This window comes from Trachurus trachurus (genome assembly GCF_905171665.1).
Source record: "Trachurus trachurus genome assembly, chromosome: 16".
In the NCBI taxonomy this organism is placed as follows: domain Eukaryota; kingdom Metazoa; phylum Chordata; class Actinopteri; order Carangiformes; family Carangidae; genus Trachurus; species Trachurus trachurus.
The window spans coordinates 24,656,847-24,677,044 of record NC_139902.1 but is presented as its reverse complement, the minus strand read 5'-3'; the positions used below and the strand labels follow the sequence as shown (position 1 = coordinate 24,677,044).

The 20,198-nt window shown below is 41.9% G+C and overlaps 1 protein-coding gene across 1 annotated transcript; it reads left to right on the top strand.

Moving 5' to 3' along the window:
* The first annotated feature begins 2,154 nt into the window (after positions 1–2,154).
* prss35 (serine protease 35) lies at positions 2,155–8,159 on the top strand. Its single transcript, XM_083989867.1, has 2 exons — positions 2,155–2,356; positions 5,719–8,159. Exon 2 carries the CDS (start codon positions 5,738–5,740, stop codon positions 7,010–7,012), a length of 1,275 nt encoding a protein of 424 aa, XP_083845993.1. The 5' UTR covers positions 2,155–2,356; positions 5,719–5,737; the 3' UTR covers positions 7,013–8,159.
* Positions 8,160–20,198: the final 12,039 nt, after the last annotated feature.

Below are 20,198 nucleotides of genomic sequence, written 5' to 3'. Positions count from 1 at the left end.
GAGGGGACATGAAAGGACTCTCAGCTGTGGTCATCCCACCTCTGCTCCACCCACGCTTATTGCCTAAATAATTTAGATATCGTGGCTTCGGTAATTTGAGAAAGATGGTGGTGCGCGGTAACCAAAACTTAAGCTTCAAAAACTCCCTTCAAAAAGCTGTGGGTGATGTCACATACACAATGTTTTTCCACAGACTGTGTGGCCTCCTGTATAATTTAATATGCTGTGCATGACCATGCAAAAAGTCTTAGTATTGTGTGCAAGAGCCAATAAGGGACTCAATTCCTGGCCAAAATGTTTCATTAACATGACAAACCTGAGTGAAGAAGCAGGACCACACCCAGAGGGAGCAGGACCTCTCACGCTGACCCATCCTGCTCAGGATATATTCGGCTTTGTATTACATGTGATCACCACCACCACCCACATGGATGAGCGTTGAGCAGGGTCTTCAACATACTGGTCAGGTGTGCAGGCCACCCAAGCCCCCTCTCTCTTGCACGCACACACACAAACACACACTTGAGGTCTCATGGAACAGGTGTAATTTTATCAGCAGTTTGTTGCAATCACTGGACTTGGTGTGAAGCCTGCTGAACATCAAAGTGAATGACAGAAGTGATTACACCGAGATCGGTTTCTCTTCCAAAATGACATCCTGCACTCCTCATTCCCTCTTTATTGCCAGATGTGTATCATCACACCCCCACCTCCTCCCCTTCCTCTCTCACCCCCCTCTCTTTCTCTCCCTCATTGCACACATATTTTCCATGTCTTTTCTTGGCTCATTGAGACTTCAACCAGTCACCATGGCATTCTTCCTCTGTCAGCCAGAGGCCCTGCTTTCTTCCCTTTGGTCCTGACCTCACGTAATGAAAAGACTAAACACAAAACTGATCTTCGCTGGTCTCACATAGTCTCTCCTGTCTCGGACCTTTGCGGAGGCAGTCAAGCAGTCAAGTGCTCACAGATGCTCTCCTCCAACCAGAAGACAGAAGTTGTCAGTAAGCATCCATACATACATCCTCCATGTGAACATATGTGACCTCTTGCCAGAATATCGCATTTTACCAATAAACACTGATGTTATAGTCATCAGTGAGTATGTTCTTCCTGCGATTTTGCCATATGATCCTTTTTAAAATGACTGTTATCTGAATGAAATCCTTTATCACAGGTTGTGTCTGTCCATGAGCTGCAAGCACCTCCACCAAATCAGTGTTGGAAAGCACAGTATTACAAGTACATTATACATTATATGCTTAACAATTTAGTCATTATTTTTGTACTTTTGTTATATATATTCAATATAAAACATATGATCACTCTATAAAACGTAATAACACACAAAGCATCATTCAACTCTGGTGCCAATTCAACCAACCAACATTAAAATGCTTTGTTCTTCAAATGTGTTATAGCCTACAACAAGACTCTGAGCACTCTCACTTCTAAGACTACTGTATACTCATAATTTAATATTACTTAAGACTTTGGCTCACATAAAAGTATAAATGCAGGTGTAATGTTGTTTTATGATCAAGGTTTACAGTCATATCTTGACCTTTGGAGAGTATTGTCATGAGGTCCCACCACCACCACTATACTTTTGTTATGTGTCATGGATTAAAAAAAACAAAACACTATCAGAGATTCAGTGAATATTAAGCATTAAAATGCACACGTAGAGATCCTTTTAATGAACTGTCATATCTATTATTTGCCAAAGGCTGATTTTTTTTTCTCTCGAACATAGCCTGTTACACCAAAGTGGACATGGCAGTGCAGAATAAAGGTGCCGCATAGTTGGAGGTGAAACTATTGTTGGGACCAGTGGAACTAATTCCTTCACACAGTGCGCTCAAGACGCGCTTCATCTCTCTCCCTCTCTCCCTCTCTCCCTCCTCCTCCTGCCTCGCGGCCGCAGCAGCAGCCACACCGCGCGCACCTCCCGACTGGGCTGCTGCTGAATAGACCACTGACTTCACCCAATTCAGCCTTTAGTTAGAGCGCTCGGTCTGGTCCCACCCATATGTGAACAGCTTTTGTCACAAGTGAAAAAAAAGCAGTCTTTTTGAGTTTTCTTTTTCTTCCTCCCCCATCCCTCCCTCCCTTCCTCCCTCCCTCCCTCCTCCTCCTCAGCATCAAGTGCAGCCTGAGCGGAGTGTCCCGGCTGCGACTTTCTCTCAGCCTCTTTGAAGTAATGTGGAGAAGGGAGCCGTCGCCCTGCTGATACCAGGACGTCTGGGATGCACTAACGTCCGTTTGTTTTCTACTGGGATCATATTTGTATATATCTAAGGGAAACAAACAATACACTGCGGATTTGGCGTATCCATCAATCGGATGCAAGCAGGTAGGACGCCTTTGTCGTTTTTTTTGCACAATTTTTGTGATCTCTCGTTGGAGCCATATGGGAAACTATTCTTTCTTACTTTGTTTTTAATTGCTTATTACATATTTTTATGTTTTCTCTCAGTTTTGGCCGTACCTCCTTTTCTTTGTGGATGCAATTGTTGACTTTTCACGGAAGATTTAAACTGACTTCATGGTCTTAGCAGTGCACAATATTCCTTATTTAGCTTTCATTCTAAGTGCTGATATGATTGGATGAAGCCATTCAATGAAAGCATTTACATAAGTTGCTCAAGATACATTCTCCCTCTTCTTTCCACAGCTGATGATGCAGATGTGGAATTACAGATGTTTGTTTTCACATTTCACATTTAATCTAAAGTAACAGGATATTAATTTACATGCAATTAATTTTGTGTTATTTTATTTTATTCTTTATTCATTATTTTTAATTGAGTGACAGTTTTACCAAAATGTCAAAACACATTTTTATGATAATAGCAATTAATGAGTATTTCTAAACGTTTTGGTTGTTCAGACATTTTGGAAAACTTCCTGAGAGGTGAGGTTGTGAAAACGGGTCAAAATGAATGAAAACACCTCTTTGCAATAAACGTGATGTTGAACTAGACAATAGAGGCAGACCCATGCTTAGCCTACTAAAGAGGTGGAAAACTGTGCCATAGCGCCATCCCTTGGTCACTTCTGTCTCCAGGGCACCTCTCTCTCTCCCTTTGCAACTTCTTGTGACTCCCACCACCACCGAGGGATGGAGAGGGCACAGCTCCTTGTTGAGCTGACTACAGTGGAAAATAGTTGAGTTGAAATGAACGCCTTCTATGACCAGGAGCCATCATGGCAGCATATCAGTTTCCACTCTATGTTGAATAATTGCAGGCTTTCTTCTGATTTGTGTTATGTCTGAGTCTGGTGGTGGGAGTGTGAAGCTGAACAGAAACTAAAGGTCATTTTTTTGTATTCTTATTTATTGAGACTGTTTTACAGCTCTTGTGGGCTTGTACTTTATTACCGTCTCTTTCGGACTGGTTAGATGTTGGTCACTGGGTGCGTTTTATTGGACACTGCATGGTACACTTCATCCAAAATATTTGCAGTCAGATTCATCTGGAAGACAGAGCAGTACCTGGTGAACAAACCTGAGATAAAAAAGGGGGGATGCTTTGTAGTCTCAGATAATTTAAAAAAAAGTAGGAAGAATCAACATAATGGGATGATAAGGCTCTGATATGGTCCTCAGTCGATGCCACATGCAATGAGGCAATTCTCCGTCTCAGCTGAGTCTCCTGGGAGGTTTGCCAAACCAGGCAATGTCTCATTTTCATGCTGCACTAACAGCTCATTGAAAGGGAATGTGCCTCTGTGGACCCTTTGGCCAATCGAGGCTGCCCCCTCCCCTAAAGATGGCCCCCCTCTCCCTCTGAACGCCCCAGACGTCAGCCTGTCTGCCACACTCCATTTAAACCACTCAAACGGCCAGGATTAATGGTTATTTCACTCTGGACTTCTGTTTGAAATTAACTGTTGGATTTTCACTCTTGCTACATTGCTGCTCAATGAACAGCATCCAAATGATTTTCTTTGCCTGAAATTGCATGTGTGACTTCACCCCCACAGCACATGCTGACGTACTGAAGCTCTCCTGCTCCTTAGTTAAGTGATGGTCTGTTGAATCTATTAACACACACCCAGGCTGTAATTTACTTTATAGAGGTTATCAGGAGGATTATGGCAACATCACACTCATACAGTAAGAGGCATGAACCAGCAGGGCTGTCTGTCTGCACTGCAGCCTGCACAGTCTCTAAGTTTGATGTCATCTGTATGCATGGACAAGGAGTGGAGTGGGGCTAAGGAAACCAGATATGGTCATTACTGAGAGAGAAGGTTAACCATTGTGGCAAACCTCCAAGCCACTGTCTCAGCCCATTCAGAGGATCAGGGTTCATCCCGTCCTTCTCTCTGCCCGCAGCCTCCAGAGCGACTCACAGGACATAAATTTCCTCTAAACCACAAAGCATCAACTCTTGAGAAGTTTGATAATATTTTAAACAAAGTGCTATTTTCCTTATGAATAATGGCACCAACCCTTTTCTGCAGACCTGAGCATTTTGAGGAATCTTATAGCCTAAAAAGCCTTAAAAATATATATATATGTATGTTGTGCTGTCACATGCTGCTGAAGTATTTAAGTTATAGTGGCTCTGAGCCCAGTGGATGTCTCAAATAGTATGTGCTCTACTGCCTCCGTGTGGCCATACATGGAATTGTATTTTTTTTTTTTTTGTTAATCAGCAGATGGCAATATTGAATTAAAAAACTGAATCAATTTAGGGAAACCAAAATCAAAGCTGATAAATTCTGGCAAGATAATATGTTTGTGGTGCTGCACCAAATGAGAGGTTTAGTGCTTAACAAAAGACAAACTGTTGTAAGTAAGTGTGTTTTGTGAGCTATTAACCACATGATATGATGAGCTATAACTCATTCACTTCCAGCTGTTGGCCTGTGTTGCATATCATTAGTTTTTTCTCTCTCTTGGTATAATAATGATGAGAGACTGATGTGTGTCAAACACAGCATAACAACATCACATTAGTTAGTACTTATGTAGCTGATGTTTGCTTATCTTAAGTAGGAACAAGTCTATTCTTACGCAACTGAACATCTAATTTAGGTAGCTGAGGATGTGAATGCCTTTCATGCAGAGATTGCAAAAAAAGGTGGACGTCTTAAAATTTTGATGTGATGTTGAGATAACGTCTTGAGTCATGACATGACAAAGTTATCACAATTAATGGGGACTTGGGACTTCAATATCTTAGTGTATCAAATTACAAATAGCCTTACTCAAAGTCAAACAAAAATCTAATAGTGGTGTTGGAAAAAAGGGTTTGCAATAGTCATTATTAGGATTCAGTGTCAGATATTAATGTTTATGCAAAAGAATGTGCCAGTCCATTACAAAGAAGTTGAGACATTTCATTGAATAAGCTCATTGCCAGAAACACGACATGGAAAGTCTGGATACCAAAGTTGTTAAGAGTCATCCTCTGGATACCATGGATATCTCAGCCAGTGGGAATTTATGCTGTATGTCTCCAGATATTTAACTAAAAACTACAAATTTCAATCCAATAGTGGCACTAAAGTAAAAGTTAGGGTATCACCAAAGTTGGTATAGGATTCATCCTCTCGGAAACATACCATGCCTAACATGCCTATACAGCTATGCCAATTGAGAAGCGTGTTGCCTTTGGATCCAGAAAGAACAAACTGAATGTTGTGCTGAATTGAACACATTGTCAAAGTTGCTCATGACTTCTTCTCTTTTCCGTTTTTCAGAGCCAGGCCCGACTTAACTATGGGCCCTATACCCCTGTGTGTCCTGCTTCCGGTGTTGGCACTGGCCGTGGTGGTGGCTGTAGCTGCTGAGGAGAACGCGATAGATGATGAGTATACATGGCCACAGTGGAAGGTGCCTTTGGTGAGGAAAAGACGTACCGTGTCGCTCAGCAATCCCGACTTCTCAGCCCATCCACAATCCGAGCTGAGTGGGACCTGTGGGATTGAGTGTCAGCGTCGCCTCCCTGTGCCTTCTCTGGACGACCTGGAGCAGTTCCTGTCCTACGAAACGGTCTACGAGAACGGTACACGCACGTATACCTCAGTTTCTGTGCAAGGTCTCAATGAGGTGACGACCTGGAGCAGGAATTCCTCGTCCAGCTCGCGCCACAAACGGGAAGTGTATGGCACAGACACCCGCTTCACCATCTCCGACAAGCAGTTCTCTACCAAATATCCCTTCTCCACCTCCGTCAAGATCTCCACGGGATGCTCTGGGGTTCTGGTGTCACCTAAACATGTTCTGACGGCGGCCCACTGCATCCACGATGGGAAGGATTATCTAGACGGAGCACAGAAGCTGCGTGTTGGTATTTTGAAGGAGAAGTCCAGACGAGGGAAAGGAGGCAAAGGGAGGGGAGGGCGAGGAAAGGGCAAACGGAGAAAGGGAGACAAGGATAAAGAGGAAGGTGAGGAAAAGGCCGAGAACGATGGGAAAGGAGAACGTAAAGGAAAAGGGAAAGGAAGGAAGAGCCGGAGTCGGCGAAGTGCGGAATCTGAGAAACCTTCATTCAGGTGGACCAGGGTCAAGCAGACCCAGATTCCTAAGGGTTGGTTCAAAGGTGTGGCTAATGGACTGGCTGCAGATTATGACTACGCTGTTCTGGAGTTGAAGAAAGCCCCAAAAGTCAAGCACATGGATCTGGGTGTCATCTCCTCGGTGAAGAAACTCCCTGCTGGGAGGATCCACTTCTCTGGCTTTGACGATGACCGACCTGGAAACCTGGTCTACAGGTTCTGCTCCGTGTCCGAGGAATCCAATGATTTACTTTATCAGTTCTGCGATGCCAAACCCGGCTCCAGTGGCTCCGGGGTCTACATCCGCCTCAAAGAGCCCGGCAAGAAGAAGTGGAAGAGGAAGATCATTGGCATTTTCTCCGGGCATCAGTGGGTGGATGTAAATGGGGACGGGATGCAGCAGGATTACAACGTGGCAGTGAGGATAACGCCCCTCAAATACGCTCAGATCTGCAACTGGGTCCACGGGGACTCAAGTGAGTGCCAGGTAGCCTAATGAAACACAGGATCCAACACCACCTCACTCCTACCCCACAGAAAACCTCTGAACAAGGGACACCTTCCCCTATCCTTACCCCCGAACCTACTATGACCAACCAACCAGGGGCCCGACGACTGCCTCTCCTCTTCCTGCCTTCCTGTCTTCCTGTTACCTTCCTGTTGCCTCCCAACAACTCCTCCACTGATCTATACCCACTGCACACACGCACACACATACACACACACACACACACACACACAGCCATGCAGACTCAGTGTTGACTGCAAGAACTTGTCAATGCATCAAGAGAACGGTGGCTCTTCAGCTTTTCTAATTTATTAGTTTAAAAAAAACGGAGAAAAAAAAGTATTGTACGTATTTACAGATCATTCAGATCTGCAGTTTTGCCTTCTGTTTTGACTCTTTTTTAAGTAAAAAAAAAAAAAAGATTTGACCTTTTTGGATACAATATTGGAAAGTATGTATATGTGAGCAAAGCTCCGATACATTTGTCATATATTCCAACTAGGCTTTGTATGGAGAGACTTGCATTGTCATTGGCTTTGACAAAAGACCCAGGAAAAGAAAATGTTAACTTTTGTTTTGATGAATGAAATGAACTATATAGAGATATTGAGAATACTGTTTTATGAGCTGGTGTTTTGCATTGTGTATATTTAGAAGTCTGAATTCTTTTTTTTTTTTTGTTGTTGTTACAACTACCTTTTTTAAATAAGACTATTTTTCTGTCAAAATAGAGAAAGGGTCCTTGTGGATCCTGGATAGAAACTTTTCTCTGATTTGTGAGTCTCACCATCTTTTCTCTGTTCTTGCAACACAGTGAAATGTGGCTTCATTGTTGTGCACATAATTATATCGGTGCTTATCCAGAAGACGTGGTGCTAATTTATGGAATTGTACACTTTTTTTTTTCTTTCTTCTTTTTGATTGGGGTCAGGGAGGGGGCTTTTCAGAATATATTTTGATAGCCTAGCCTAGTACTGTAACTATGTATTTAATGTGAGGCTACATATTTGGGTTGTGTTAAGATGGGACTGAACCATTTAATAATTTACTTGAGCTGTTTAGGTTTCTGTAATTCTGAGGGTTAAATATGATTACAAAAGTAATATTGTTAACACATTTAAATCGAGGGATGTGATATTTTTTATTTTTCATGTAGCTTGTTCCAAAAAGTTTAAACGACTATCGTTTTGAATACCAAATACCTGAAATTAATCTGAGAATAATGATGCAGATTGAAGACTACCAACCATTAAACCAAGATTACTTCTTGTGTGTGTGTGTGTGTGTTTGTGATTTTTCTGATTACAAAAACGGATTACCACTGTAAACTGTTTTTTGGGGAACAATCATTAAGATCACTGACAACTGTACTAATACTGTATCTGTTACTGATACTATTACTACTACAACTATACTGTTACTGAGAAGAATATCAAATGATGGCCCAAACAGAGTGGGTGTGTAGGTGGATTATATACCTGAGTCACATATTCAAATGTGATGAGTCAGAAAGTGTCTACAAGAAATCAATCCTATCGGACAGTTTCTCAGAAGATATCAATTATGGTGAGTAAATTTCCAACAGTACAACTTTCACTGAATGATCATGACACACAAAGTGTGATTTATAATATTACAACATAAACAACGAAAATGGCAAACCGTAAATGTAATAATCAAACAAATAATCTCTAATACAGTCATTGTGACAGTAATGAAAACATTAGGCTACACAAGAGCGATGGTTTACTGAATAAGTTTTAAACAAAACCTTGCACTCCCAGCTGTCTGCATTTCATTTGTTACACTGTTCCAGTAAATCTCTGTTTCAGTAACTTCCTGCAACTCAAATATTGAAGTGAAAGTGATTGAAACAAAAGTTTTAGCAATGGTAGAACACTTAACTTCTTAACACAGAGGCTGCACTCACCCTGTGTCTGTTAATTTATGTGTGATGATTTTCTCGGACAACGTTGTAGTTCCACATTCAGGATTTGACCATAGGCAGTCTAACATTGAGCCAGGTTTATAGATAGTGTATTTGCTGCAGCGAGTGCTAAAGATCTGTCTCAGGGTGATGAGCCCGTTGAACGGGTAGTGAAGGCCACACAAGATGGTGAGCACCTATGAAATACAACAGCTAAAGGACAGACTAAATACACACTCTGAGATTCAGATACCAACCAACACATGGTTGTTAAGTAATTGACAAATAATGAATCTTGGTTTTTGTGGCTCCATTAGGGTGCTTTCCTACTTTTTCAGTTTTAAATCCAGCATTAGTGCTCAGTGAAACATGCACCGGTGGCAGGCTACTAATGATGAAGTGGAACTTAAGTTAATGAAATCAGACATTATCTGCAATATACTGAGAAAGAAAGGAAAAATAATTCAGTTCAATCCGCCATAGAATTTATTGCATCTCAAAGGGCTTACATGCACTGGGGAGGGCCATCGTAAATAAAATAAATTTACAACTCAACAAAAATACAATTTTAATAATCCAGTCATGAAAAAATGTCAATAATCTCCCATTATTTACTCTGCATCTCATTTGATTCTCACAACCAGTTACATGATACACAAAGTACTGTCTGTACTTTATAACAACAGGACCTTGGACTGACGGCACACAGCTGTCCACATGAATATCAACACCAGAACATACTGATCCCACTGAAACCAGCGACAACAGTACTTTGTGTAAAGATGCCAGTGGGGGGGGGGAGGACAAGATCAGGGCCAAAAGATTCAAAGAAAGAAATCCAACGTCCTGTGGGTGTCTCAACACGCTGCTGCATGTGGCCACAGAGTGCATCCCAGAAGTGATAGGACTGACAATGGGTCAAAGGTCGGCAGTGATCAAATGAGCAGGTTGAAAACATTATGTTCGGACAGGAATCAAATCTATTCTTTCATCAAATTTAATTTGGTCCAAAAGCACTGGGTGAAATCTGTTGATAACATGGACACAACATTAAAGGTGCTCTAGGGCATTTCTGAGCACTAATAACCTTTTTAATGACCAAATGACCACATTGTTTGTTTACAGGTTGTTTATGAGTAAATAAAAAAAAAACATCTCAAAAACTCAAGAGGAAACCTTTAATATGTTCCAAAAGTCTTTTGCACCATATGACCATGTTGACTACTATTCTATAGCTGAGTTTCATGTCCATTTCAAACTATGTCTCATTATAACTTGTCTGACCTGTCTGAACACAGAGTTTGGTATGTATATATGGGAAAAATATATTATTAAATACAAAATTAGTTGCAAAGTTGTGAATAAAACACAAGCAGAAGACATACCCACATGAGACATGTTAAAATCTAAGGTAGACTCTTGTACAGTTACATTTAAGGACAGTTTGAATTCACCTTCATGATGAATAAGTAAAGCGCTTTCTCTGGAAGTCAGTGTTGAGATATGTCTTTTAATTGCAAAGCCAGCAAATATCAACAGCAATCTTGAGGATTATTCTAAAAGAAACAGAACATATAAATTAGACAAAAAGACAAAAAGACAAAAAAAAACATAGAAAAAAACAACAACAGGTACAAAAAGATACAAACTAAAATGATCACTTGCTGGTCTTGTATGATTGAAGCCCGTAGAAGTTGTTTCTCAATATACAGTATATTAATTATATAGCGGTATTCATATTTGTTTCCAAATACTTTCAATTGATGACGGGAAATAGAAGGATACTCACACAACTTCTTACAATTTCATGTCAGATTCACATTTATATTTCTCTTCAACAGACATACAGAATAGAGACGAAATCCTCGCCAGAGAAATCTATGTACATCAAAGAGGACCTTTCTGTAAACAACACACCACATGTTTCTCTGAAAATCTACTGGGGGGGGGGCTTGGTGTACCACTCATAACCAGTCAGAGTGGGACAAAGAAGAGCTCCGCCCCCTTCATAAGGAGGCGGGGACAAAAATACAGGGGTGGTGGGGTGGAGCTTAAGACACCAAAGCACATCCATCATTCAACTCAACACTAGAAAGAGGTCTAAACACATACGCCTTCACTTCCTGTCACTTACTTTTGTGGACCTTTTTTTCAGGGTTTTGTATGGTTTTGTTTAGACAAAAGATCGGTACATCTACATAAGCACACGCTTGTATTTTTTTTTTCTCTTATATTTATATATAATCCGCTATGGTTCACTTTCACAGTTTGTGCTACAACATCACACAGGGGAAGGGCGGGGTGTTGATGTATGGGGGGCGTGGAGGGGGGGTTAGAGAAAAGAGACTTATAAGGTTGAGTAGCTGAACGTCGCTGGCATCCTGAGATGTTGACAGACACCAGGTAAAAGGTGAGAAGGCCCTGCTCCAGAGAAGGAAGCAGCTGGAAGACAGGAAATAGACAGCATTTCAAAATAAGAGTCTGGAGTATTGTTTTCTTGTGGATCTTGGTTGAAAGATTAGGTTGATTTTCACTTTATGCACACTCCAAATGGGCCCTTAAACAGCAATGATGGGAACTAATCATTTAAACGATAAACACGCAAGAACTTTGTAAAAAAAAATGTAATTGAAAAGATGCCAGTTGGAACAACCAAACCCAATGTAGATTTCTCTGTCCATCAAACATATATTTAAGGGATAATTCAACATTTTGGCAAATTGGCCCATTGCCATAATCCCTATAGTTTTAGGAGTAGGTTCGTTGCCTTAAATTGTCGGTGCAAGCTATTTTTAGAACGGCGGAGCAGAGCCGTGAGCTGCTTACAGCTACGCTACGGAGGATAATGGGATTTCTTGGTTTCCCTCATCAAACTCATCAAATACACAATCCAACAAATCCGAAACGCTCACGTGGACAAGTTGTGACCTGCACATTCACAACGCTATGAGATAATAACGGCAAGCAGTCTCTGCATTTGCCTCGAAAACAACTCTGTCTCGTAACGATCCGTTGTTATCTCATAGCGTGGTGAATGTTCAGGTCACAACTTGTCCACCAGAGCGTTTTGGAGTTGTTGGATTGTGTATGTGATGAGTTTGATGAGGGAAACCAAGAAATCCCATTAGCCTCTGTAGCATAGCTCTGAGCAGCTCTGCTCCGCCGTTCTAAAAATAGCTTGCACTGCCAATTAAAGGTAACAAACCTACTCCTAAAACTATGGGGGTTATGGCAATGGGCCATTTTGACAAAATGTTGAACTATTCCTTTAACACATGCAGCAACTAGTGATGAATCAATCACCACACAGAGAATGAATTAAAATCTTCCAGGTTGTTGGAAGCTGTTTCATACATACTGTACTGTGCTGTATGTGTTGTGGTCTAAACTCTCACCTGGGGCGTTATAAGAAGTCCTTGAGATCGAGGTCAGCCAGAGGGTCCTTGGGCTTTTTGGGACTCAGGCTTGCAAGTGCTGGAGAAAGCTGTGAAACAAGCACAAACATTACATCTTTTTACAACAGTGTGTCTTCAAATGAGTTTTCTTGATAAAGGGCGTCAATAGTGTGTGTGTGTGTGATCTGTTACCGGCGCTCCTGGTGCAGCGGCTCCAGCTGCAGCCACTCCTGTTAATGGAGGTCTCATCATAGGCTGTGCCATCATAGGCTGCCCCATCATGGGTTGCATCAAGGGCGCTCCAGGCCCTCCAGCTGGAGCCTGGTAACACAGGAAGTACGCAATAGATTGGGATTTATTAAAGCTATTGTACCTGAACAGTTTTCAAGATTTTCTCGATGTTGATTACATCTGGACATGAGGGACATGATGAGCTCACCATGCCAAAGCCAGGCTGTGCACTCATTGGTGGCACCATGGCTCCACCAGGGGGGGCTGCTCCCGGTGCACCAGGAGCTCCAGGTGTGGCACCAGCCTAAAGGAACAGACAGCACAACTTTTATTTTCCTAAAAACTTTTAAGCACAAAATCACAGCTTGTTGGATTTCTGAAACTATTTCCGTCATGGCTGCAATATTTTTTTTTAACATTTAACTCATGGTGGGGGAGTAAATGCTGTTCTTACCATGGAGGCTCCTGGTGTGCCCCAGCTTGTGGGCGCCACCTTTGGCATCCAGTTAGCGCCTCCTGTCAGCTTCTTCTCACTCTGTGGGTCCCTGGAACAGATCAGACACAGGACATATCTGACACTCTGTCCAAATCCCAATACATTTTTTACCAATTGTAATAGAATTAAAACTGCTGCTGTAACATTCATCACCATATTCATGTGTAGTTTTGATCTTACAAAACAAATATTCAGGAGACATGACACAAACTTGAAGTAAGCAGCTGATTTTGTGCTGCAGTTCCCAAAAATAAGTTCAAATAATTGATGCATGATGTCTTACCAGCCTGGACTATTGCAACCTTTATTATATATGAATAAATAATTAAAAGCCTTCTGGACATTTCAGCTCTATAGGAGGCTGCATGTTTAAACTGTATAAGATTCACATATTAAAATGCACACTTACTTTTTCTTTACTCCAAGATCTGAACAGAAGAAAGAAAGAACAAGAACGGGTTAACTTATGAAACATATTCATTAGAAACAGGAATGTACAGGAATGAAAAGCTGCTGTCTACCTCCAATCAGATTGGCCAGTGACGAGTCCAGATCTCCACCAATAGTTTTGGTGGGAGGTGGGGTGGCGGGGGGAGCGGCTGCAATGCCTCCCCCACCGACGGGAGTTCCCATGCTTCCAGCTGTGCTTCCAGCAGTGCTGCCCCCGGTGCTCTGGGGCGTCAGAGCAGGCATCAGCAAGTCGCCTAATCCATCAAACACTTCGGGGAGAGGAAACAACACCGATTACACACCTCTAAATCTCTAATCTGATTACAACACAGGCAGAGGGGCAGAGGTGAGACCGGGCGGCACGGTGAGGGTGGACAATCCAGCTGTGACAGCATCGGTTGTCATCTGTGCATCGCATGCCCAATGTACAGTCGAACTGTAAATATATCTGAGCATTCAAAAGGGGGATACAACTACAGCAACTGCACTCACTTGGCTGGTTGCTCAATCAGTTTACATACTGTAGACACATGTCAGGAACCTAGACGCTGGTTGGTTTTGGAGTAAAGTTTTGAACCAGGTGTCATCAAGGACAAAGACTTTGCAAGTTTTCACTCCATCTAAATGCAGAAATACTAATAAACATATTTTAAATTTGTACAGAAATGGCCGTTTGTCCTGTTTGTCGCGCCGAGTTGTCCCGAGCTGCAACACGAGTTTACCCGAGTAAGGAAAACGAATTTGATTGGTCGTTATCGAGCGGGCGGGATATTCAAAGCTTGGAGCGAGCCCGAGCTCCGTGTGTGTGTGTGTCTGAGACGTTTGAGTGACAGATGACGGATCCAATATCAGTGGCTGGTGAATCGTGTACAGGCTGACGTATAATCCGTGCGCCTGCATTATCCAATGCGAAAAAACAAACAAACACACTTTCATCCCTTTTCTGTACACCTTTAAATAAATCTTGACTTTACAAATATTATAATTTATTTATTTTGTATCTGTATTATTCTGTGCACTTTTTTATGCTGCTTTTTGATCAAACATTGTGGTGCTACAAATGAAATTTAGTTTTGTTTTTATACGCAATGATAATAAATTAATCTATCTATCAAATAATCCTGGTTTCCTTAAGACATACATTAGATAAACATGATTTAATGTGGAGCTGACAAGTAAAAATCTTACCTGGTGTCCACACAGAGCCCTGATGCAAAATGTTGATTGATATTTTATAATATTGGCATATATATTATGGATGTCACAATGGTGAGAGCTGAGTTTGTTTTTGTGTTTGTGTTCTGGAGAGAGTTACTTGTGTCTTATGATTGTTTATATGATGCTGCTCATCTGTGTTCATTTTGCCTGATGAACAACTGGACAATCTTATCAAAGTAACTCCAAATGACGTGGCAGCGTGTGGGTTTCTTTAATTCCCTGCAGTGACAACAATGTGAGCTGTTTAACAGGCCAGTGGGAGGAGAAGAATATCAGTGAAAGGTGTTACTGTGGCTCCTTGGGTCCAGAGTGAAATCTTGCAGACAGGCTTTGGCCTTGATGACATGTGGTAACTGGAGGAGCCGCTGCTCCAACAGACAAAGGAGAATAAAGATGCTTTGTACAAACACACACATCAGTAGGCTGTGTCTCATGCAGGAGTCAAACAGGGTCAGGTTTAGCAACATGCCATATCCTTAAAAGACTCAGAAGAGGAGACTCATCCAAACTGCACATGCTGCAATGAACTGCCGGGTTGAACTCACCAAGTACAGATTAGAAGAAGCAAACAATGACCCAGCAGAGTGGAGGGGTATGAACAGGGGGGCGAAAAAGGAAGACAAGAAAAGAAGCAGTACGGTGAAGGCGTGGCGCAGAGAGAAAAGATTTAAAAAAAATACAAAAAAAAGAGAAAGATTATGGAGCAAGGGTGTGAATGAGCAGGAGGTGGAGAAAGCACAGCATTTGTGAAAGTGACAGAGAAGGGAGTCAGAGCAGCTGAGGAGTGAAGCAGTCAGCAGAGAGAACAGTTTCATGTCTGGAGAACAGTGACAGCAGCAAAATGTCAGTGTGACATCCATGCAGCAGTCAGGCTCTCAGCAGGAACAGATCCGTTGTAAAGACAGGACAGTTTCAATAAAGCCGACCAGGTTAATGCACATCAAGCACAAGTCCTGTGCAAATATGAGCAAAAGACGATTTGAAATTTTCTAACATTTCATTTTTCACAAGGCGTGGCAGCGACAGACATTACTGAAAATAATTCCTCTTTAAAGACAAATGATGTTGCACTTACTTGAAGCATCAAAGCCACCAGAGGGCGCTGCTGTGGTGGTTGCAGGTTCTGTTGCTGCTGCTGCAGGAGCTGGCACTATTGGTACTGCTGCAACTGCAGCAGGTACAGGTGGTGTCGGCGAGGGCAGAGAGCCCAGAGCGTCAAAGCCTGACTCCAGCAGGTCATTCTGCACCGGCGCCAGGGCCGGAGCCAAGGGGGCCAGAGCAGGGGCGGCGGTGGGGGCCAGGGTGAGCGACATCAGGCCTGAGGGGCGTAACAGGGATTATATAAGAGAGATGCATGCAGTGCTGTTTCCTGTCAGAATCACGCTAATTCCATGACAAACACACATTAAAGACGATAAAACCGACGCAACAGATGGCAGATGCGACATCTTAAAAGGAAAATGAAATTTGAACCCCATCTGGGAAAGGTTGATCACTGCAGCAGCAGTTAGTAGCAACATAGACAAGATGAATGACTCAACCAGCTACAACACTGGATCCTATTGAAAATATTAGGTGGACAAATATGAATCAAATTGACATTTCTGCTTCACTGCTTTTCAATGGGTATTATTGTAGTGTTCTTTTGACATCTGTCGTTACTAATTCATTTAGTCCAGCACAATGAGCTGTAAAAGACCTCTTACAAAAACAGTGCCTAGTTTCCCCTTGTCATATTTCAAAGCTGAACAGCTCAGAAACCATCTGAGCAGTACCTGGGGCTGCAAAGAGGTTGAATTCTCCAGTATAAAGTCCCTCAAAATAATGAGATTTCTGTCACAGACCTCTTTTTATTTAAACTTTTAAGACTTTTATGAGCCCTTAGATTGATCTTGTGAGCCTGTATAATGCAGCTAAACTAATGTAATTTAAACCATGCAGCTGCAATGGTAAAATACTGTGCACACACTGAAGTGTTTGCAATCTATTAATGCCATATACAATAATACATCAGTCACAGGAACATTTTTCTGCAGCACGGACACTTTAACATTTCAGCACATTTTGGTGATAATACTCTAGTACTTTTACATTATTAGGACTTTAAAGGCAGGATTTTTCCATTGTAAATAATTTAAGTGATTATCAATGTGAATATTGAATGAGCCAAATGTGTGAAATGTGCAATGTTTTTGGTTTTACAGCTACATGTATGATATACACTATAAAACCCCTATACTGTTAATGTAATGTACAATTGCAGTGCTGAAACTATAAGCAGTCAGTGTAAGGTGATGTGACTCCTGTCTAACAGTTTTGGCCCTACATTTAAATTCTGCATAAAGTACTTGAAAAAGTCATATTCGTAACTTTAGACACAAGGACAAAAATATTAAAGCAAAGAGCAGCGACACTTTAATGTTCTTAATTATCAGCTATTGGCCACATAATACTGACAAAGATACGATTTGGCCATGACATCACTACGAGGTCATGGTGGACAGATATTTCAGACTTTTCCAAATGAGTCTAAAGCCACTGTAGAAATGCTGTGTAATCAATTCAACCATTCCTGCCAAGTCTGCGCCATTACAGTATTAATTTGACAAATGCATCTCCATCATTACTTACTGCACCGTTTCTTACTCAGCATAAAACACTTCCAACAGTTGTGTGCCAATGCCAACATTAAAAAACTTTTTGACAAGACTGCCATCATTTAGTAAAACATCTCTGGTCCATTCAGCCTCTGTGATTTAAACATCATTTACATCTGATGCTTTGATGTAACTCTGAGAAGCGAGAGGAGTCGGAGCAGTCTCACCTCCCAGCAGGTCGTCTCCCGGACCTCCGGGGGCAGAGCTCTGTGTTTCCTCCACAGGAGCGCTGAAGGAGTCTGAAGGTCCCGTCCAATTATCCACAACGCAGCATGGAGGGTAGAAAGGGGTGAAAGGTCAGCCCTGGACCACACACTGAGACGTGGTGGGGGACGTAGGAGACAGTGAGACAGATCACACTCTCAAGTTTAGAGGTGGACAAGGAACAGATTTTAGTCAGTGTTGGGATATGGCAGCCTCTTTTACAGTACTTAATCTCTACCTTTTTCATTTCGCACATGAATACTCCAAAAATACACCAGAATCAGCACATATAAGCAGCATATAGATGTTGCAAAAATACTAACAGGAGCTTGAAGCCAGGGATGAGATGCAACAGATCCATTATACTGGTCTGCACAGCCTGCACACTTACACATGCCAATTGTGCTGGGAAAAGCGTATGAACAGAGCTTAGCATTTGCTATTTGGCTCTAAACTCATTGTACTGTACAGCTAAGGCTTCTGGGACATTAGTTTTGCAGGATATTGAGTGTCTGTACAAATCTCAAATCCAAATCCATCCAGTAGTTGTTGAGACGTATGAACACACTGCTGCAGTGGTTAAAGATGTTACTCCAAACCTCTGGATTTAGCTCGGCAGATTTAGCTTAATTACATAAACTGAAGTGAAATCACAACAGAGCCAAACACACAATGTAATAAATATTTTTGGAATGTGACTGGGGTCTACTGCCAACTATTGTCTGATCTGTTTCTATGATCTATCTACTGCCTTTTTTAAAAACCTACTGTAAGTCTACACCACTTCATCCTGACAGCATCAGCATCACTGGCACAATCATCACAGAACTTACTGGAACAAATCAGCAGTGATAAAAATACCAGGAAGGAAGAGAAAAGTTAAATTATGAAATGCACATAAAAAAATACACAACATATTTTGTCTCAAAGACGAAGAATGTGTGTATTTGTATGTGCACACAGTGAGGTACAGTACCCAGCAGGTCAATGACCGGCGCCGGCTCTGCTTTAGGTGGAGACGAGGCTTCTGGAGCTGGAGCTGCAGCTGGAGCAGCGGCAGGAGGAGCAGCAGCAGCAGCTGGAGATGTAAACGTGTCTAAACAAAGAGACAGAAGCAGAGAAGGGGCCGAATTACCCTCAGATCTAAATGACTGCATTTGTCAGTGACTGCTTTCGTTTCAAGAAGGAAATGCTCTTGCTCATGCAGTATTATTTTTGCCTGCTCTAAAATGCTACAGCAGGAAGAGGAGAAGACGAAGAAGAGGAAGCAGGAGAAAGGAGAAAGCATCCCTGCATCTTAACTGTGTGTCCACATCCTTGAAGCGTGCATCATTTGGGAGAATAGGACTGGTGTGCATGAGCACGTCAACACCAGCACCATGCAAAAAATTTGATTTTTTTTAAAGTCGAGTCTGGCTTCTGGCTGCACTCTTCACGGAAAAAGGAAGGGAGACAGTGATGCAGTAAAGTTAAAGCAGCTTAACTCACCCGTTACAATGTCTCCAGCCGGAGCCGGCTCGGGCAAAGGAGAGGGCCCGCGTGAAACAGCAGGAAGGTCTAATTTACCAATGCAAGCGAGAGGCAGAATACGAGAAAGAAGAAAACCATGGAGGTAGGGGGGGGGGCAAAGAAAAGCATTAGCGTGGCAGGTAGAAAGATACTGCGTAGATAGAAAGCGGCTACAACTACGACAATCCAAGACTGAACAAGTGGGTACATGCACAGTTCTCATACCACTATGGGGGACAAACCAACATGTGAAGATAAAAAAAAAAAAAGAGGAAACAGTCGACAGAGGAGTGGACGTATGGAAACCAGAAGAGATGAAAGAGGTTCCACACAGAGAAATGGATATCAGCTCCTGTACCTGAACCAAAAAGGTCTACGCTAGGAGTGGTAGCAGCTTTGGATTCTGTGGTGGGGCTTTGCTCAGGCATAGAATCAAACATATCTAAGAACAAGGACAAACAATCATATGTACATTCAGAGTTTAGGTCCAGTGCATAAAGAATGATGAGTTAAGAAGAGACAGATGGAGGGAAAGCAGAGAGAGCATATACTTTGATCATTAATCAAGTTGCAGTGTATCTTTTCAGTGCAATGCAAAATGAAATAGTGCAAATGTTAAACGGGAATGTTGCCAAATCTCAATAAAATAATGATCTGTTTGCATTAGTCACATTTGACTACATAACCAGAAATCAATGTAGATCAGAGGTTTTCAAAGCTGGAGGTGGGCCATATCAGAGGAGGGATAGTTATTACATTACATAGTTATTAGTTAATAGGAGGATTATGTAAATTTGTTTGATTTGGTCTAAGAGATAGTTTTATTTTTCCCACTTTCACAGAGTCAGAAACTAATTACAACCAGATGATAAGATCTTTTTAGGCAAAAGGTTCATTCTTAAGTAACTATGCAAAACAAAGCATGTAAAGTAGGAAGTGCCTTTTCTAAGGTTTGTCTGAGGGGAGGCCGACAGTCTCTGACTGTGAAAACCCTTGGAGGGGATCATCCAAATTGTAACATCTAATGTTAGAGTCTGTGTCCTGGGCTTTCTAGAGCTAGTATATGGAAAGTCTGATTCACCATAGA

What these genes read in the sequence shown, in the direction of transcription:
- prss35 (XM_083989867.1), top strand. Translation starts at nt 5,738, where the DNA reads ATGGGCCCTATACCCCTGTGTGTCCTGCTTCCGGTGTTGGCACTGGCC.